The 22,063-nt window shown below is 43.0% G+C and overlaps 1 protein-coding gene across 9 annotated transcripts in view; it reads right to left on the bottom strand.

Annotated features, from left to right (window-relative positions):
- CCDC171 (coiled-coil domain containing 171) overlaps nucleotides 1-22,063 on the bottom strand; it is a 238,783-nt gene that overhangs the window by 196,216 nt on the left and 20,504 nt on the right. For all 9 annotated transcript variants that reach the window (XR_013346211.1, XR_013346212.1, XM_077817681.1 and 6 more), the window contains exons 5-7: nucleotides 19,649-19,823; nucleotides 13,043-13,233; nucleotides 1,047-1,193 (exon numbers count right to left, since the gene is read on the bottom strand). Coding sequence is in view for 7 of the 9 variants with exons in the window: in XM_077817681.1 (XP_077673807.1) it covers nucleotides 1,047-1,193; nucleotides 13,043-13,233; nucleotides 19,649-19,823 (513 nt within the window). In the remaining 2 variants the exon portion in view is untranslated. The remainder of the gene's footprint in view (nucleotides 1-1,046; nucleotides 1,194-13,042; nucleotides 13,234-19,648; nucleotides 19,824-22,063) is intronic.

The following is a 22,063-nucleotide window of genomic DNA, read 5'->3' as shown; positions in this document are numbered from 1 at the left end:
AGCTCACGAAAGCTCATGCTCAAATAAACTGGTTAGTCTCTAAGGTGCCACAAGTACTCCTTTTCTTTTTGCGAATACAGACTAACACGGCTGTTACTCCTAGACCCTTTAGTTAATTGCTTGGAGAAGAAGAAACAGGATTGGGGCACTTGTTAGCTTGAAGAGGAAAGAGGAAGCGGAAGAAATACACTATTGCCTCTCATTATAGTGTATATGGCAACACTCATTTTTTCCATGTTCTCTGTGTGTATATATATCTTCCTACTGTATTTTCCACCGCATGCATCCGATGAAGTGGGTTTTAGCCCATGAAAGCTTATGCTCAAATAAATTTGTTAGTCTCTAAGGTGCCACAAGTACTCCTCGTTACCATTGCCTTTGTCCAAGTCAGAGTCCTACAGAACCACTGATGCTGCTCCTCTACCATCCAAGCCAGCAAAAGGCTCCAAGCCTGAAGCCTTCACCTCCATGGAGCCATCTGGCACAGTTGGCACTTTGCTTCCCCTTACTGAGTTCCTTAACCAGTGGTCTGTCACAGCCCCTGGAAACTCTTACCACCTCTCCCTCAATACGTTATAGAAATAGTTCAACAGCCCACTATTTCTGTAATTATAATGGCGATAAGGGTCAGCAAGGTATTGTGCGAGTTAGAGCCATCAGTGGGTGAACAACATTTGCACGCTTTTCTTAAAATAACTAAATACCACTAAAAATTATTTTTTATTATTTGGTGCACCAAGCTCATTCCTTACACCTCTTTGAGCCCTTTTCCATCCAGGGTTCCAGCTCCACAGCAGATAAGACTCTGACTACGCAACAAGTTAGTTGCGTTGGTTTACTCAGCTTTTCAATAAGTTACAAAACAGGTAGGTCATGTTCCATCTTAAATGAAAGTCAAGCATGAACAATTCACAAATTATTCAAAATGACATAACATTAACTCGAGAAATTGCCCCTGTATAGAATTCCAGGATTACTGTAATCTCATGAAATGGAGAACACACACACAAAACACCACTGAATCTGAACAGATAAAAAGTACTTACCTCAAGATCTTTTTTAAGTCTCTCCTCTCGTTCAGTACTGTATTCAAGTTCACTGGCCTGTCGCCGGAGAATGTCAGTGCAGTTATTATGTTCCACTTCCAGATCTTGTATTTTCTTATGCATATTCTGCAGTGCATTGTTTCGCTCCTGAAAACAATGTGCATTTTACTACCATACTTTATTTCAGTAAGCACAGTTAACAAAGAGAAGTACCATAGGAGGTAGAGACTGATGGATACATTTGCTTCCAGGTTCTGCCAGCGGGAGTCTCTGTATAGTCCCCAATGGCAAGAAGTCCACCTGAAGCAGAGGAGAAGGATACCAGTGATGCAAGATGCCACAACACCGTGATCAACCTGAGGATCTGGAAATGGTCACCACTGTCCAAAAAGTGGTGCTAGTTAGAGAAAGTCATGGACAGGGCACCTGGAATATGGGCTAATTCAGCACATCACCAAGGTAAACTCCAATGGTGGAGCTCCTATAGAATCCCAGTTGTAAGTTAAAGTGTGGTTCTATTCTGAAAAGTTACTGCAAAAGGTTCCAGGTTTGTCTTTCACTGGCAGAAGCTCAAATTTGCTCAGTTTACAAGTAAAAGGCGGGACTGATAGTATCCTGGACAAACCTTATGGAAGTAACATCAGCCTAATTCAGTCAAGTTTAATACCTTTCGTTTGCAATGTATAAAAAAAAAAAAAAGCAATGTATTATTGTAGATTGTTTGTAATTTTTCTAGGGATGTGACTAATGTTAGGAATTTCAAATAACTGTTTCACAATATATGTGAAACGGGTTTCCTAGGAGATAGTCGGAAGAAGGTAAACCCTGGGGAGAGGCCCATTGCTTACTGGAATTTCCAGTAGTAGGTAATTAGATCCAAGATCCCTAGACGGTATAAAGGATGGATTAAACTTTGTGCTTGTTCTGAGCTGAAGCTCTGATGAACTTAGAACCACAAAAAAACCCTTTGGGATGGGGGTTCTGAAGGATTGCTCCTGCCAGAGCCCATGTTAGGGCTGGGATGATCTCTGGTATGCTTATTAGCATGCACATAGAGTCTCTTACGGTGTTTTAATATATTTTCTCTGTAGTGCTTCTTACCTTCTGAATAAAATAGGCTTGCACAGGAGGTGCTGTGTGGTACCTTACTCAGTTATTAGTCTCTGAAGAGAAAGCAAGCAGGCCTGCTTAGGCAAAATCTCTTGAGACCCAGAAGCCTAGTGTGGGTGCCCTTGCTGGACCATAGAGGGAGAATATAAATGCAGTTGCCCTGAACTGTGACAAAAGGTATTTTTTTCTAACTTCCGGCCCTGAAAACTCACTCTAAGATCTGAAAGTCAGACTGGACTTTTCACACACCACCAATGACAAAAGGTTCTGATGGCAAAATTATTTCCTCATTGATTCCTGTGCGCCTCTTCACTGGTTAGTGGAAGTAGAACTGATTGAAATCTAGTAAACAATTTGGTTTATGATAAATAAAAAGGAACAGACTCCACCTTAGTCTCCTGTAGTTGTCTTGCCTCTGTAGGGCTAACAGAGTGAAGAGCAGCAAAAGTTTATTTTGTCACTGAAGTCAAGCAATACAGATGTGTGGGGTAAAAAGGCACCCTTTTTTACAAAGTGACTCCTCAAAGTAGACTCGCACTTTAAACCCTGCCTCTGTCAGGGAGCGCGCAGTGTAAATACTACTTTGCCTTCTACCATTTTCTCCTCCCCCACAATGTGGGTGGAGAGTGCAATTCGAGACCCAAGTTTGTACTAAAAAAACCTAAAACCCTTGTGTGATTTTAGATTTTCTGGAGAACAGTTTCAGATCGGCAAGTTATTATAAAGGTAAATGACTATTGCATATTACAATCAATTTAGAAAACTGATTATTGCACATTAGATTTGAAAGTGTGCACAGCACGCTGCTTTGTTATTTCAGCTAACGTGACCTCTGTGTGTGATTATTGCTGTAATTCAACTGTCCTATATAAGGCTTTTTCCTTCATTCATTTCTAAAGGTGTTTTGTAACAAACGCATACAGCTCCTCTGTGAGAAGAGGACTGATTAGCTAGTTTGCTTGACAACATTCAGCTGCAAGTTCAGGATATTTAAAACTGTGCTTAGTATCTGCTAATTGGTGTCATTTTTGCTACATCCCTGTTTCTCAACGGATATGTCATAAGCTCAAGATGGGTCAAGAAGGGGTTGTTGTGGGGTCATGACCAGAATGAATCTTTAAAAAGAAGATAAAATTGGCTCTCTTCCTGTCAGTGCTGAGCTGCTACACTAACTCCCCAAGCCTTTACTCTCCCACCAGCTTCTCCATTGATGCAGGGAATTTGACCTCCACTTCATCACACAGAACTTCTCTTCAGCCAACAGGGCTCACTCAGCACCTAGAGAGGTACCTCCTTTCAGCTCCTCCCCCTGCCCAGTACCCAGTGTTGTAGCTCCTTTTTAGGCCACCTTTTCCTTATGCTCAGGTAGCTCCCTAGATAGGAGTGTGAGAAACTTGGCTGGCTGGCTGGCAAGAGATGCTGTAAAGTGAGAGGAGGGGAAAAACGGAGCCAGAAAAGTTGAAGTGAGCATGTTTTATGAAAAAAATAATAATAATAACAAAATCTCACAATATATGTATCACAATACAGCACAAGACAAATGTACAAAATAATACTATGTTGAATACTTGTGATACTGTAACACAAAAACCAAGACAAACCAATATGAGTAGGGAAGTAGTATTTGTCTTTTCTGCTTCTCCCGTCTCCTGCCCCCCTCCGCAAGCAAAATTTAAGATGGATACTGGGGATATGGGGTCATGAGCTAGTAAATGGTGAGAATAATTGTGCTAAAATAGCTGCCTAATTTGCCATATTCATTCTCTATACCTATCCTTCTGCCTCAAAACAGACTTCAAAGTATTGCAAGAAGTAAATGCACAATCAAATTTACTTCATCAAGGTTTAACAAACAGTTTATCCTTTTACAGAAGAGTCTAAATTGCAGAATTTATTCTCCTGTTCAATTTCCTTACTTCCACCTGTTTCCAAATTGGTCAAGAAACAAGATGACTCTTCCTAAGTATTGTTTCCATGTCCCCAAAATCTGTTATACATTTGTTGTTCTGATAACCACTTTATCTAGACAGAGACTGAACAAACGTTATACAAAACTAGGTAAGATTAGTAAGTAAGTTTAAATCAAATGAAGACATACACACATTTCTAACACAGTATCATGCAAAACAATAATCTTTTACACACATTCCAAGACAAATCCAGTCTCCCAGTTAGAGGGGAATTCTCAAAATGTGTAAAGCTTGCAGAGCTGCTCCTAAGCCAGCCTCCTCTCCCCACCAGTTTAAGGAAGTATGGTTAGGGGAAGTGAGAAGGGGGTAATGACACAGGTGGAGAACTCTTCCCTCTTTAGGGCCCCTAGCTAGCTGTTCTATGCTTTTGTACATCTGAGTTGGGGCAACCTGAGACTCAGGGAGCTATAACCAGCTTCCTGATGGTACCTCTTCATTTCCTTTCCTCCTGTGCCAAGATAAGCTTGGAGCAAGAGACAGAATTTCACCTATAGTCTGGAGGCAGACTTTTTTTTTCCCTAAACGGCCTTTTAAGGCAGCAACAAGTGGATCATACTGAGCAAATATTCTGCTGGGGTACAGCTAGAAAAATTGTAAAAGGTCGGTCTACTCTGGGATATTCATTTATATATTTAATAAAGAATAAGATAAGAGTTTATCTGAAATTTGAAATAATTTCCTATGTGAACAGCATGTGGTGTTTCTCTAAATCCCAACTGGTGAGACTGGAAAGGAAAAAAATATTTCTACTGGAAACTGCTTCAACTGTTTTTATAAACATTGTCTCCACAGGCTGTAAATAATTCAGGTTTCTGGAGATTTTGAGTAGGAATAGTTTTCTGTTTAGAAACTGATTGAACTATTTTACAAAACAGTCTAGATGAACTATAAATAATTAAAGTTTATAGTGCTATACATTGTTTATGGTACTATAAGCTGTCCTTGTGTAAATGTCCATGTATGCTGGATGCACTATCAAGCTAAACCACCACTGGGATCATTATTAATCTATCTGCAGACACCCAGCAGTTCCGTGTAATTACATCTATAGAACCCACAAAAACCATAGATGATAAAAAAGACCATCCAAGTATTGAGCCCCCAATATCCCGAGCACATAGTTAAGCAGGAGCTCCCAAATGTTCCAGAAAGAATAGCTGTAGTTTGGTGGACAGCTCTAAGCTTTTCCATAACTAGTATCAGAAGCAAGACATAAATCCAGTGATTTAGACAGAGGATCTTTAAAGACACAATTTTTCAAAACGGTTTTCTGTGCAGAAAATAGCATGACTGCAATAAACCCTCCTTCTGGTAATAAAAAAGTATTACCAGAGAGATATGCATTTGGTCTTCAAATTCTGCTACTACTGCTATGTCATGTACACTTATTCCTAGAAATTACTAATCATTGGGCATCTCCAAAGTGGGGGGGGGGGTGGAGGGAGAGAGAGAGAGAGAACTATTCACACAAGCATTTAGCAGAAAGTGAAGTCTGACAAGACCTTACCCATGTGCAACGGTTGAGGAAACACAAGCCCTTGCTAAAGCTTAAAATGGATTTCCTGAAACCAGCTCCAACTGAGTGTTTTAGAAACCTCAGTAAAAAAGTAAAAAAGTTGAGCCACAAGAACGTAACAGAAATACAATAATTTTATCATGACCTATCAGATGCTATATAAAAGATCGAGATCCACCAAATATAGTGAGCTACTAACAACCAAAAATAGGTTTAGAGTCTCTTTCAGTTAGGTTATTCATAGGCAGCACGCCATGGTTTCATTGGTGTCTCCTGGAAAGATGACCACTAGTGTAAAATGTATGTGAAAAAATATGGGCAATTGGAAAAGGTATTATGGCACTGCTAAAAATAATCCAAACACTACACTAGAGAAAGTCTGAGCTAAAATCCTATTTTCTACTCTTGTGACACTGAAGTTAGCAACTGTGTGTTTATCAGTATGTTGGCTTTTTGGAGCAGGTGATAATAATGAGAAATGGAGGAAAGCTGATATCTGAACTAGACTGAGCTGGGTCTACATTAGCTGTGCATAAACTAATAGATAGTATTATCTCCACTATGGGGAAGATATGATATTGTTCCCTTTGAACAAACATCCCTTATATTCACAATATAGTACAGAGAACACTAAGGAGGAGGGAAGTTGGATGGAAAGTTCAATTACAATGTTATTTTAAGAATATTCTAGTGCAAGAGCCATAAGTATAGTGATTTTTTTATTCACACATTATGGACTTGGTCCTGAAGGGTACTGAGCTCTCCTGCCGGTTCCCATTGAAGTTAGTGGGAGTTCAGGGCTCTCAGTAGTTCACAGGAGGGCTCCACATCTAATCAACTCCTAAATGAGCAATGGCATCATGTATACTCAAAAGGTACAAGGATAATTGCCTTTCACTGTGTAAGAGGTGCAGGCATGCTTACACACAAAAAAACCCATAGTACTCACCGGGAAAGTATTTTCTAGGTTAACCACAAGGTGATGCTATTGCACTTATTACTGAATTTATGCCTCTTAGTTGTAAACCAGCTGGCATTCCAAGCACACTAGGGAGAGTGTGTTAGAAAGCAGATTATTTTCCCTCTGTCTCCTAAAGACACACTTCAATAGTTTAAGCTGGATTCCATTCTGTATCCTGTTATGAACATTAACTCCAAGCCTGTCTTCAAGAGTTTATGCACTACACTGTTCCTCTAGCTTTCAAAATACAGATTAAGGCCCACATTTTTAAAAGAAACCTCAACTTGTCCTTCAATTTCACACCCAAATATAACTGAGTACACAACTAGAGGTCAGTATTTTAAATGTAGCTGTAAGTGCTCAATGTCAGAGAGACTGGCACACTTTTGCATTCAACTTCCATGATTGTGGCTGCTTCCTGATTTTTTACTCACACGTCAAATCTGGCTATCAAACAAAACAGAATTTAAAACTAAACCACAGATAATTACTATCAACTAGTGATTGAGACGGTCAGTATATATTTAATAAAAATCCATATTTACATGGTATCTTAGGAAGAATAGAAAGCCCATGAGGGAAAATGCAGATTCAAATCAAAGCAGAGGAGTAATAAGGGCAGAGTGCAGCCACCCTGTGAGGAAAGAAGCCTGCTGCTGCTACTGGGTAAAGACACTGAAGCTCAGAGCAGTGATCCCATCTCAGGGCTATTCTAGGAATAAGGAGCTATCATCTTTACACCAGCTGATCAGCAACCCTACCTCCTTGACCTCTGTAAATTTAATATGGGGGACCCCCCCCCCAAACAGCCCCATATCTTTATTCCACCAAATCCCTTTCAACTTTAAACTAATTGGACAGCAATTATAGATGGCATGTTCAGAGTTCCTCTCCTCCAATTCCATCTTAGACCTTCTCCAATCAGATTTCTACCCCTTGCACTTGACTGTAACTGCTCTTACTATAGTCTCTGATGACCACTTTTCCTATACAAAGCTCAGAACCAGTACTCCATCCTCATCCTTCTTGACCTGTCAGCCCCTCTGGCACAGTCAACCATGCTCCTCTTGAAATCTCATCCTGCCTTCACTTCCATAACTCTGACCTGTCCTGGTTCTCTTTCACCTCTCTAATTATTTCTTCTGCATATCCTGTGGAGGCTCCTCCTCATCTGCCTCAATCTTTCTGTGGAAGGCGGAGGGGAGTCCACAGGGCTCTATCCTTGGTCTCTTTATCTTCTCCCTCTGCAATTTAAGGTAATCTCAATCTCAAATTCAACCACCATCTCCATGCCAATGACTTACAAATCTACCTCTCTACTCCAGACCTGTTTCTTTCTGTCCCCACCTGTCTCTCTCTCTCTGTGACATCAAGTCATGGATATCTAGCCATGAGCGCAAGCTCAATATCACTAAAACAAAGCTCCTAATCTCCTTCCTCCCTATTACTTCCTTTCTCAATCACTGTGGACAACACCACAATCCTGCCAGTCATTCAGGCCATAACCCGGGCATCATCTTTTTTAAAACTCTTCCTTAAAACTCTCCTTTGCCAAGATGCCTACAAAAAAAACAAAACATAACAAAACAAAATACATATCAGTTGGGTCACTGGTGCACCAATACCACTGCCTCTACGCTGACAAATATCATTTCATTGTCTGCTTGTACTCACCCATCTGTCTGACTTCAAATGTTGTCTCTTATCTTATATTTAGCTGGTAAGCTCTTTGGGGTATGGACTGTTTTGTTCTGTGTTCGTACAGCACTTAGCCCAATCGGGTCCTACCACAGGGTCCGATCATCATGGTGGCACTTCCTGGCGGCTGTCACAGGGATTAGCTCTGCCAGTGCGCCCCCTCCTGGTACTGCCTCTCCCATCATCATCTACACCTGCAGACCAGCCTCAATCCAAGTACTTCAGCATCCTCTTCATGACTCAGCCCTCAGGCCAATCATCATCATCTGTATTTTCCCCTTCCAGGGTTCAGCCAATTATTCCAGCCACTTCCCCCATAGCTAATGGGAGACCCAGGCCCACCCACTACTCCAGGTCCCAGCGCACGGACCCTGTAGATAGTAGCCTCCTGCTGAGTCTCCTTAACGTCCTTCAATGCTGCTTCAATTCCCTAGGCCACTTTCCCATTGCAGTAGCACCTCCTTCACCCCTCAGGGCTTTCAGCTAGCAAGTCCCAGCAGTCAGTCAGGTCCCTGGGGTCCCTGCCAGCAACTGCTCTGTCCAAGGTGCTATCCTTGCTGCAGCTTGCCAAGAACACAGTCCTCACTCCTTGGGCTCCCAGCTGCAACTGACCCTTGCTCCACCCTGTAGCTCCTTTTGTACTAGCCCGCTGGGCCCTGATTATCTGCTCCATACAGCCTCTCTTCTATTGGCTGCTTCCAGCACAGCCTCTCTAGGCTGCTTGGAGGACTCACTTCCACAGCTCTTTCATAGAATATCAGGGTTGGAAGGGACCTTAGGAGCCCATCTAGTCCAACCCCCTGCTCAAAGCAGGACCAATCCCCAACTAAAGCATCCCAGCCAGGGCTTTGTCAAGCCTGACCTTAAAAACTTCTAAGGAAGGAGATTCCACCACCTCCCTAGGTAACGCATTCCAGTGTTTCACCACCCTCCTAGTGAAAATGTTTTTCCTAATATCCAACCTAAACCTCCCCCACTGCAACTTCAGACCATTACTCCTTGTTCTGTCATCAGCTACCACTGAGAACAGTCTAAATCCATCCTCTTTGGAACCACCTTTCAGGTAGTTGAAAGCAGCTATCAAATTCCCCCTCATTCTTCACTTCCGCAGACTAAACAATCCCAGTTCCCTCAGCCTCTCCTCATAAGTCATGTGTTCCAGTCCCCTAATCATTTTTGTTGCCCTCCGCTGGACTCTTTCCAATTTTTCCACATCCTTCTTGTAGGTGAGGCCCAAAACTGGACACAGTACTCCAGATGAGGCCTCACAATGTCGAATAGAGGGGAACACGTCCCTCGATCTGCTGGCCATGCCCCTACATATACATCCCAAAATGCCATTGGCCTTCTTGGCAACAAGGGCATGCTGTTGACTCATATCCAGCTTCTCGTCCACTGTAACCCCTAGGTCCTTTTCTGCAGAACTGCTGCCGAGCCATTCGGTTCCTAGTCTGTAGCGGTGTATGGGATTCTTCCGTCCTAAGTGCAGGACTCTGCATTTGTCCTTGTTGAACCTCATCAGATTTCTTTTGGCCCAATCCTCTAATTTGTCTAGGGCCCTCTGTATCCTATCCCTGCCCTCCAGCGTATCTCCCTCTCCTCCCAGTTTAGTGTCATCTGCAAACTTGCTGAGGGTGCAATCCACACCATCCTCCAGATCATTTATGAAGATATTGAACAAAACCGGCCCAAGGACCGACCCTTGGGGCACTCCGCTTGATACCGGCTGCCAACTAGACATGGAGCCATTGATCACTACCCGTTGAATCCGACAATCTAGCCAACTTTCTATCCACCTTATAGTGCATTCATCCAGCTTTTATGGGACAGAGTGCGGAAGGCCCATGAGGCCTCCATTAACCCCTTCCACTCTTGTATGGGATAAACGAACACCCCATCACAGGTCCTGGTCCATCACCAGTGTCCACGCTCCTACTGCTATTACTACTACTACTACTACTAAGGGGCTATCCATAAATTATATAACACATTAAGGGGTAGGTGGGTCCTTAATTGTGTGTGTTTGTTCAGTATTAGAAAGTTTTACAAGGGACAGAAAATCCACAAAAATGTGTTATGTAACTTATGGACAGCCTCTAATAATACAGGACCTTCAGCAGTTTAAAAAAAAAAAAAGGGGAAAAAGAAAAAAGGAAAGACACACATACACTGCACACAGCACCAGCCTACTACTTGATTTCTGCTCATCATTTCACCAGCACAGCATCATTACTAGGTCCTACCTTCAAAGAGAACGTAAAGATTGCTCTGGGAATCAAAATACAGGGAGTGATTCTCCCTGCTCCGTTCTCTATACATTGCTCCTAAAGTCACAGCAAAAATCTGACCCAGGATCTAAATTTAAACCATTTAGTTAAAAGAGTATGGGGGGTTTGAGGTAAATTAAAAACAAAAAACAAAAATAGCACCTGACATATACTTGTGGACTTATTTACAAACAGTGGAATGGATCAATAACCATGTTCTAAAGTTACACAGGAGAAGATTCAGCATTTTTAATAAATGTAGAGATAGAGAAAATAAAGTTTCATTATGGGGTGTTTCATCAAGCATTTGTCTAATGTAACTACTCAGACTGGCTTTTGTAGTCCTCCTACTTGTTGAACCAGAACAATTCTTAATACATCTTCTGATACAAATAGAGACACAGTAATTGTTCCATCAGGACACTGCAGACATTTGTTAAATATATAATATAATGTGTAACTATCTGTCATCATAACTAAAGCCTCAAAAATAGGGGTCTGAATGTTTGGGGGACCAGTGATTTAGTGACATGACTGAACTTTTCACCATTAGCTTAACTGATTTATATTCAGCTCAGGTCAGTAGTGACCAAGATTTATCTTCAGTGACCTGTGCAAAATAATTTTAGTGGTTAGAGACAATGTCCACTTCAAAGTCAATTACACAACTGGCATGCTTGCTGACAGTCTTAGAAGAATGGCCTGGGTTCAAATGGAGATGAAAAATTAATTGCCTTCTCTTTAAAGGGGAAGACCAACGGTACTGGATCTGTGGACTTTCCCCTGCACAGAAGAAAGAGACATTGATTTTTTAAAAAGCTACTGCTGCCCATTCTTCCCTGCTCTGTGGATAAATAGTGGAGTTCAATCTCCAGGGATCAAATAGGTCAACACCTTTCACAATTACTATATTCACAAGATTTTTAAAATTAATTAAAGCGTTGACAGCTATTAAATGATCTATTAATAAAATGAATTAAGCGATGGTATGATGCTTGGCTTATCCTATGTACATAATAGGCATTTTTTTTAGTTAGTGCTTTATTATAAATAAAATACCTGCAACATAAACTGGAACTCTCTTCTTTCTGCTTCACACTGCTCTAACTGAAACCTAAACTCCTTTAATGCTGTCTCTCTGATTTGCGATTCCAGCATATTCCTCTGCTCCTTGTGATGCTCCAGAGTCTCCTTGATGCAGACAGTCTTGTTTTATTATTAAAACTCATAAGAAGTTACAAAATCCTATTTAAAAAAGTGTTACATATAATAATATCAAATCTACTGTGCCTCAAAGAACCATTTAATCCTTGCTGTCTAGTCTTACAGACATGTAGATCTGGGCTGAAAGTGTATTTAAAAAATCACTTCCATGACTAGCGTCCTACCCGTAGGCTTGCACGGATTGGGATTTAGCTTCTAGGCTACCCAAGACCTAGAACGCTTCATGTTACTTCTCAGAGCTCCTTGAGGCTAGCACAGGAATGGAGTTGATTGGATTGGAAGAAACCATGTCCAACTGTTCTCAGCTCAATGTGAAGTCTTAAAAGGAGAAATAAAAGAGGAAAACGGGAATATCCAAGAATCTCCCCCCTTGTCTAAATACATGAAGATGGGCTCTAAAGGAGTGATCTGCTCTTTTTCACTCTGTCATGTTTGTGGACAGTCACTTCTCATCAGGCATATCTACATTTGAGCTGGGAGGTATGATCTAGCTGAGCTGCCACCTGTGTTACCCCAGCTACACTGCTATTTTTAGCACACTAGCTTGAGACGACCTAGTGTCGGTATATCTATACAAGCTGGGACTTACAGCTCCAGTTCAAATGGAGATGTACCCTCTTGCACAGTTAGTGCAAGATGTCACCACAGGGCACAATAAAGTTGTTTGGGTGCCTTAATTTTGTTGTTGTTTTGGAATACAAATTAACGCAAAGACTTATCTGAAGAGCAGCATGCAACTGCAATATAAGAAGAAGCCTGACAATCTGTCTTGATGTACGAGGCATTTTTGCCAAATGGCAGAAAATTTTGGCACCAACAGTTCAGCACCACCTGCAGAAATGCTAGCTTAGACTAGGCACCGAAAGTCATCACTGTGTCACCCTGTTCTGAGTGTTTAGAACACCAGCAACTAACTGCAGCCCTATCTACACTAATGTTTCCACTGTAACCATCAGTGGAGCTTCTCTCCATTTCACACAGGCCATATACAAAATTTGTTTTTTTAAAAGTAGTAAGTTTGGAGACTTTTTTATATAAGAATCAGTGACTCAGGAGTTGTATATTGCTACAGTATAACCCTCAAAAGGAAGAAAGAGTGTGCTTTTGTAAGTCTGTGCTGAAATATTTCACATTCTATGGAACATTGTCTGACTTTTTTCTTTTGTTCAGAAAAAAATTATTCATGCATAAATAAAAAGTCCAGACATTATTATGTCACTCCATTCATTACTTGTATTTAAACTTTATACCTGTATAACATTTTCCAGTTTAGTCCTCTCCTTCAGAAGTAACTCATATTCACTATTACAGGTCTTGAGGATGTTATCTTTCTCTTCTAAGTCACTTGTAAGTCTTTGCTGCTGTTCCTTCCAATTCTGCTGAGAAATATGAAACACTTTCTCGGTCTCAGCCAATTTCTGTTGAAGCTCTACATTCATGCCTATTATTTAAAAGAGAAACATCGTCTGCTAAGTTAATTTTTTTTAAAGAAGGTAAAAGTAGTGTTAGCTCTACTATGTATTCAGATCCTTTAAGCATGTAACAGAAAAAAGGTTAGAATAGTAATGATTCTGGAGCTGTAGATTACTTTTGATATTATACTGCAGCAATAATATCAATAGTTTGCATTTCTGTAGCATCTTTCATAAGAGATCTCAAAATGCTTTACAGACTTTAATAAATTGAACCTCACAACATCCCTATGAATAGTTAAGAATTAACTCCATTTGTAAAATGGAGAGACTGAAACTTGGAGTGGTTAACTTCATATTTCCATATAGTTCGTTCCCCTTGCCCAACTGATTTCCATGTTTTGTTTTGGGTATCACTTGTACACAGATATCACTTTCTGTATCTCCTTCACTAGGTGTCTTTTTACTTGGCTTTCTTTCTTCAGCTTCAACTCCTGTCTTCACCTTAACTTCCTTCAGCCCAATTCAATATTGATAGTCTGCTAACAGATAAGAGCATCCTTCGACAAAAGCTCTACCAACTACTTCTCCCTTCTATATAGGTTATCCTGGTATCTATTACATACCATCTAGAAGCTAGGAACTCACCACATCTGCCGTCTGTCACATGTATAACTGTAACACTGCCCCGCCCAATACTCTAGTACTCTTCCTTTCAACCGTGATTCATACTGATTTCTCCTGTCTCCAACTACTGTAATTCCCAGCTCTCTAAAGATCACTATGTCCAATAGGGGGAACACAGTCTCTGTATCCCCAAATCTTAATTAGTTTCTCATTTAGTTCAAAATCCAGTATACAATTAATTGAAGGTTCAATTCCCTTACCTAATCTCAACTCCCTTTTCTAACAATTCTATATACTCTCTGAATACCAGACTTCCTTCTGTCTCTTTCCCCAACCCCTCCAAATTGGGGGGATCTCTCTCACTCACTGCCTTCCCATACTTGTGAACAGCCTCTCTATATTTCACTTGATTTTCTTCAAATCCCATTACAGGACCCAACTCTTCTACCCGACTCTAACTCTTAATCCTTTAAAAAAAAAAAAAATAAATAAAACAACCAATCCTAAATTATTCTGGGCTTCCTTGTTGCCCCATATGCAGCCTGACCTAACTTAGCCTCTTTAAAAATCCTCTTACTCTGCAGGAAACATTTAGACTCCAACTCTACAACTGCATGCAAATGATTGGGCCCCTTTACACTGACCCAGAGCCTCACTGACTTCAGTGAAGATTCGCACTGGGGTATACATGTGCAAGAGCTATAGAAGATCCTGAAATATAAGTTAGACTGGACAGAAAAGGAATAAATTTTCCAAAGAAACTCTCTGTCGTTAAAGGAAGCTCAACCTCCATGACAGGAAATCCCATTCAGGATAGGATGGTATATTATAGAGTCAAGATTGTATGTATTTGTGTTTGTACCCCTGCCCTAAACTAAACTAAAGATGCTGCCAGTATCGTCTGTTGAAACCCGTGTTACTATTACTATTTTATGTATATGGTTGATCAGCTACGAAGTAGTGGTTCATTTTTCAGATGTGGATTTCATATTAAGCTAACTTTACATTATTTCAGTTTCTCATTTTACTTAATACACAGTGTGGTACTGAGAGGTAACTGAGCACAACTTTCAAATGCAGACATCTTCACAAGTTCCTCCCTTCCACGATCATTTTCTCATTTCTTCTAAATTTTAAAAGTGCAAAAAAGAAAAAAGATTTTCTAAAAAGGGTTACAGACAGGATAAACTAAGGGGAAAAAGATAATTAATGGCACAAACCAAAGGTTGCCAGAGGAGAAAGAAGAATCCACAGAAAAGACTGGAAGACTTAGGGTTGCCAACTTTCTAATCGCACAAAACCAAACACCCTTGCCCCACCCACTTCCCTAAGGCCTCTTCCCTTCTCAGAGTCCCCTCCCCCTGCTCACTCCATCCCCCCCACTCTGTTGCTCGCTCCCCACTACCCTCGCTCACTTTCACCGGGTTGGGGCAGGAGGTTGAGGTTGGGGGCGGGGGGACTGTGAGGGCTCCCGCTGAGGATGCAGGCTTCAGGGTGGGGCCAGAAATGAGGGGTTCAGGGTGCAGGAGGGGGCTCAGGCTAGGGCAAGGGGTTGGGGCACGGGAGGGGGTGAGGGCTCTGGGTGGGACCATGGATGAGGGGTTTGGGGTGCAGGATGAGGCTCCAGGCTGGGACCAAGGAGTTCAGAGTGTGGGAGGGGGCTCCACGCTGAGGCAGGGGGTTGGAGTGTGGGCTCTGGGGTAGGACCGGGGATGAGGAATTTGGAGTACATGAGGGGGGCTCCGGGCTGGGGCCAAGAGTTTTGGTGTGCAGGAGCGGGTTCAGAACTGGAGTAATGTGTTGGAGCACAGGAGGGGATTCGGGGTATGGAGGGAGTTTAGGTGTGGGACAGGGCTCAGGGCTGGGTCAAAGGATTGGGAAAGGGGTGTAGGGCGCAGGCGGTGCTTACTTCAGGCAGCTCCTGGAAGCGTCAACATGTCCCTCAGCTCCTAGGTGGAGGTGCGGCCAGGTGGCTCTACGCACTGCCTCCACCCACAGCTGCAGAGCTGGCACTTGGGGCAGGGTGCGGAGCCGCCCTGGCTGAACCTCTGCCTAGGAGCCAAGGCACATGTCACCATTTCTGGGGAGCCTTGATGAGCCAGGTATAGAGTCTGCCAGCCTTGTGCCAACCAGACTTAACAGCCCGGTCAGCAGTGCTGGACGGAGCTGCCAAGGTCCGTTTTCGACAGGGTGTTCCGGTCAAAAACCAGACACCTGGCAACCCTAAGAAGACTGCAAGCTCATAGAGGGGCCCATCTAATAAGGCATTAAACCATTGAGACGAGGGCCATTAAGCAGCAAGCAATCAAGAAAAGACTGGAGAAGGCTCCAATCCACTGGGGAGAATGAACGTTCAGCCATAAACTGATAGAGAACAGAGAAGCAACATAATCCTGACTGGACTCTTTTCATCGGCTAATTAGTTCATTAAACCTAGAAATAGTCACAAAACAAGATTTTGACAGCTGGCACTTTAGGTAGATTGTGTCTTACAATGCTCAATGATTAAATTGGAGATGCTGAAAAGCTGATAAAAGAATGCTATGATTAGTAGGTATAGGAAGGAACATAGAGAACTTTTCTATAAATAGGAAACTAACAACTAAGTCTTTAGCCTGCAGTGTTTAATGATGGCTTGCAAAAGAAACCACATTGAATTTGTGCCTTTTCCCCCCACTTCTCCTTGCAATGTATACGGCACCCCTGAAAGCCAAAGGATTTTTAATTTCAAGGAAGTAGAAAAAAAAAAAGTTGGCTGGTATTTCTAAGGTAATTGCCATGTCAAATCTAGTGATCTTTCTTGGAAAGCTCAAAAATATGAATTAAGAGCATTCTAGCCCCTTAATTGAATGAGTGGGGTTGCTGAATCCTAAACACAGATATATTTTATCCTAACTATTTAAGCTAAAAAGGTGGTGTATTTTAACAATAACAAATCACTTCCCTTTTCAATCACAAGCCTGCCAATTATCCACTCAGTCTTTCAGAGTATATTAGGCCATATAAAAGACAAGTAGAAAAAAAGCTTCATTAAAAACAACACCCACACACCATTCTCAAGTCCTCTTTCACACATGACAAGTAAAGAAAAAAAGCACAAACCCCAGTTTTTTTTTAAACTTTGCATGTGACTGTAATGTGAGGAACGTTGCATGGAAGGAGAATAAAGAATGGGACAAAAAGAAGTTGAAAATGATGGCTGAGAGGCAGACAGTTGAGCAAAAGCAGCTTAAACTTCTTGCAGAAGTCAGAAGAAAGATTCAAAGAGGACAGTGTTATGTGATGCTTTGGGAAATCTATATACAGAGGATGTTTGATATTATGAACTCTGTGTATATCTATATCAAATTACAAACTCCATTTTGATGGTACGGCTAGTCTGTGCTTTCTCTGCTGTTTTTTACCTCCATCTTTGGATGAAAGTCCAAGGGGTGGTTACACCAGGCTAAAAATGGAGCTAAGTCTCGATGATGATCCATTCAAATAGAGCAGTGGTTCTCAGCCAGGGGTCTGAGCCCCCTGGAGGGCTGTGAGCAGGCTTCAGGGGGTCCGCCAAGCAGGGCCAGCATTAGACTCACTGGGGCTCAGGGTGGAAAGCTGAAGCCCCACTGCATGGGTCTGAAGCCCGGGCCCTGAACCCCATCACTCGGGGTTGAAGCTGAAGCCTGAGCAATGTAGCCTTGGGGGGGCACCCTGTGACATGGGGCCCTGGGCAACTGCCCTATTTGCTACCTCTAACGTCGCCCCTGGCTTTTATATGCAGAAAAGCAGTTGTTGTGGCACAGGTGGGCCACGGAGTTTTTAAAGCATGTTGCAGGGGCCTAAGACAGAAAAAGGTTGAGAACCCCCGAAATAGACCACTCTTAGGCAAAAAGATGGCTGTGATGGGGCATCTGCCCCACACTGGGCTCTAAGGGGTTAACAGAGCCCTAGAGAGGCTGCGCAGGAGGCAGCTAACAAGAGAAGGGCTGAAGGGAGCGTCCAATCAGGGCCATGCAGGCCCATATAAAAAGGGAACTGCAGGACAGAGGAAGGCAGTTCTCTGCAGGAAGCCCAAGGAGGAAGGACTGGGTCTCTGGAGGGCTGAAAGAACTGCCAGCCCCCTGGACAGAGCAGGGACTGGGGGAGCAAGACACAGCTCCTAGCCAGTTGCTGGGGTTTGCAAGTGGAGTCCCTGAGGTAAGGGCAAAGAGGATGCTGGGGCCACAAGGAGGTGGCCAGACAATTTGATGCAGTAGCCACTAAGGAAAGTGGCTGAACAGTGGACTGCAGGTCCCCCAAAATGGGGGGGAAGCACAGCATGCGGCATAGCCGGAGGATTGTGTTGCTGAAGAGGATGCAGCGATCCTTGGAGAGATGTGGGTCCTAGAACAGGAGTGAGGGTGGTGAGGCACTACCTGAAGAGGGTGTGCTAATGTGCAGAGTTAATTCCCAAGACAGCCAGCAGGAGGTGCTAAAGTGGTGAATGCACCCCGTTAAAATGGTTATCGCCCAGAGCAAACTATTTTTTCAAGTCTGAACTCCAGGTGGGCTGGTAACAAGGAATGGATCACTTGCTGGGAGACTATGGTCATCTGATGAAGCTGATCAATGGGTCACCTGACAAAGGGGACAGGAGGTAATAAAAAAAATCTCTTATCAGCCATTTCAAAGTGTGGGGAGAAGGAGATAATGATGCTGACGGCTAGTCTAGACTCCGTATTCCAGAAGAGAAGCCATGTGCAGGTGGGAAAGGGAGAGAGAGGATCCAGAACTCCTTAAAAGACTGACCTAATCCCAAACAACATCTCAAAAGTGGTGAGGAAACTGAGGCAGGGAAATACAAAAAGGCGTTTTATTGTTTTGTGTAGATATGTATATATTCTGTGCTATCTAAAGTAAAGAATGATTAGTTTTTGAATCTCTTACGATGTCTCTGTGTTGTGTGCTTCAACTATTAGGTATCATTGGAGAAGTAAACTGTAACCTATGGTGCCCACAAAATTGGAGCTCTGGGAGTGTTTAAGGCACTGGGTGGCCCATGGAGGAGTCAGCACTAGTTCTGAGAGATTAGGGCAAGTGCACTGTGAGGTCCCACTTCCGTGAAGGGGTGACAACCTGTGCTCAGGAAGTATGCTATAGGCCACTCTGAAACCAGTCTGGAGCCTATTCAGGCTCAGGAACTCACAACACACAGGCTTAGCATAGTGGGACTTAAACACTCTTCAAGTTGTTTACCTGGAGGAACTTTACCAGAACTGTAACACATTATTAGAGTTGCAGGGAAGAAAGAGAAGCAGTTATATCTCATTTCTAACTCTTCTATGAAAGTAGACCAGAGAAATGACCAGATGAGAAGTGACCAGGCATAGGCAAAGGTTTCTACAATAGAAATGGAGAAAAAAGGAAGAACTACAAGTTATATAAAATATACAAGATATAGTAACAACATAGATGTGGGGAGAAAAGAACAAAGGAGTCAAATACCACCAAGGATATGTACCTGAACAACAAGGACGATATTTGGAATTTGATTCTGATATAAAGGATAGACCAAGAGAAGAGTTGTTCGTGAGTGGGGAATGGAGAGCTGAAGGAGAGGAGATGGGAGGTTTAGTATGTTTGTTTTAATTTGGCAATGGGCTATCCAGGATAGTTTCACAAAGGGAGTTGGAGAGGAGGCTGGAAATATGAGGTAGAGCTAAAACCAACCCAACCCAGGGATGACTAGAAAACCAAATTAAGTCACTACATCTTTTGTCTACTTGACTCATAATACAGAGTCTCTGGACTAACAAACTTAGTCGCTGTTGGGTGTTTGACGTTTTTGAAACATACCTTGCAGCTGCTGAAATCGAGTGCTAGCTTCACATAACTTTTCCTCTGCAGAGTATCTTTCAAGACCAGCATCTTTTCTGGCAATGACAAGTTCATATTCCAGACTTTGTCGAATGGCCTCTCCTTTCTCAACTTCAGATCGCAACCTGGCAATCTGGCTTTCATAGTTGGACAGCTAGAAGAGGAATTAGTTTAAGAAACTATTAATGTATCTATCATTAATTATAATTATGTATTAACTTTTCAAAGAAACACTAATAAAGAGAGGGATTTTTTCCCCCCAGATCAGAATGGTAGTGACCATGGGGAGGAGGGGTAAAAGGAGGGCTTGTCTTTCTTTGCAGCGGGTGGGTGCAGGTCACTTACCAGAATTATCTGGGAATATCTCACTTAATCAATTCCCTGCCATTGCTGGGTCCTCAGGCATTGGTACACCTTTCTCCCTCCTATTCTCTCCCTGTAGCAAATAACAGTCTAGTCTCCTGTGGGCTGTAGTACTTTGGGCTAATTTCCATTGTTGGGTTTATTGTGTGGATGGTGTTGGTGGCCTGTGATCTACAGGTCACACTAGATGATCTGCTGGTCCCTTTTAAAATCTTCTGGCCATAAACTCTGATTCTAGAAGTTTCTAGATTTTATTTCCATTTAAGTTAAAGACAAAAACACTCCTTGGCTTCACTGGTGCAGGGTTGGTCCCTAAGGGTATTGTAAACACTGAGGTTGGAGGTGAGATTAAAGAGTAAACCAATACTGAAATCAATCTAGTACAGCTAAATATGTCAGTGAAGATCTGACAGAATGGGCTGTATAAGCTTCCCAAGGGTCCTGGGTATGAACCTGTGTTGCTAGGCCATACTGAAACATGTGATGTAATGTCTGCACTGCTAGTTTTAGCTGTACTAGATTAATGCTCATGCGGGTATGCCATCACACCTTCAACTGCTGTGTAAACATAGCCTAAGATATGGCAATGAACGTCAATGGATACTAGTCCGGATATCACAATCAAGGGGTTTTATTTATTTGTTTTAAAAATTAACTCATCCAATAACATTTTGTAAAGCAAATATAAATACTAACATTCCTTTGTTCTTCTAAAAATCATGCAGAGTATCTGAAAAAAAAATCTGTAATTTTATAATATTGTTCTCTCCTCCCTTTAAATAAATGGCTGCAAATGAGGTAGACATTGCATCCAAGTGGCAGTTTGCAGGTGTATTTACTAGAGCCTTTGCATCAGCATTTTTTTCAGTTTGTTAAATGAGTATGCGGACAATAATCAGACTAATAATAACCACCCAGCAGCATAAATACTAATATATAATTAACTTGATCAACATTAAATAATCAAATGGAAACAACAATTTAACTCAGTCAGATGACAAATTAAAAAAAGGGGGGGGGGGCCCACAGGGAAACACTTCAGAAAATCCTTTGGCCTGCAACTCACATAGGAATGTGCATTAATCCTTCCCTTCCCCCGTGTCACCCACCAAATCCTATCAAACTAATGGTTTTGTGGGGTGTCAAGAAAGTAATCAATTTCAGACTGGGGGAGGGTAGGGGCAAATTCTGGAGTCCCAGGGTCCTCCTGGAAAATGCCATCAGCAGCTCCCTCTCTTTTACAACAAAGGTTCCAGCAACTATGTAGGCTTGCCAACTTTCTACTCACACAGAACCGAATTGCCTTGCCTTGCCTTGCCTTGCTCTTTCTGAGGCCCTGCCCCTCACTCACTCCATCCCCCCTTCCTCTGTCACTTGCTCTCCCCACCCTTGTGCACTTGCTCATTTTTACCAGGCTGGGTCAGGAGGTTGGGATGCGGGAGGGGGTGAGAGCTCTGGAGCAGGGCCAGGGCCAGGGGTTTGGGTTGTAGGAGGGGGCTCCAGGCTGGGGCTGAGGTATTCAGCGTGCGGAGGGGGCTCTGGGCTGGCGCAGGGGCAGGGGGTTGGGGCACGGGAGGGAGGGCTCTGGGGTAGGGCAGGGGATGAGGGGTTTGGGGTGCAGGAGGGTGCTCCGTGCTAGGACTGAGGTGTTTGGAGGACGGGAGGGGGAATCAGGTCTGGGGCAGGGGTGTGGGAGGGGGTCAGGGGTGCAGGCTCCAGGCAGTGCTTACCTCAAGCAGCTCCTGGAAGCAGTGGCATGTCCCCCCTCCGGCTCCTATGTGGAGGCGTGGCCAGGCAGCTCTGTGCGCAACCCCGTCTACAGGCGCTGCCCCCGCAGCTTCCATTGACCACGGTTCTCAGAGCTGCAGAGCCGGCGCTTGGGGTGGGGGCAGCGTCCAGAGCCGCCGACTGCCCCTGCACATAGGAGTTGGAGGAGGGACATGCCGTTGCTTCCATGAGCCGCACAGAGTCATAGCAGGCTGTGCTACCAACCCGGCCCCAGGCGTTTCAGTCAAAAACCGGACACCTGGC

The sequence above is a fragment of the Eretmochelys imbricata genome, chromosome 5, assembly GCF_965152235.1.
Source record: "Eretmochelys imbricata isolate rEreImb1 chromosome 5, rEreImb1.hap1, whole genome shotgun sequence".
Lineage (NCBI taxonomy): Eukaryota > Metazoa > Chordata > Testudines > Cheloniidae > Eretmochelys > Eretmochelys imbricata.
The sequence above is the reverse complement of the archived record's forward strand: the minus strand, read 5'-3'. Positions and strand labels throughout refer to the sequence as shown.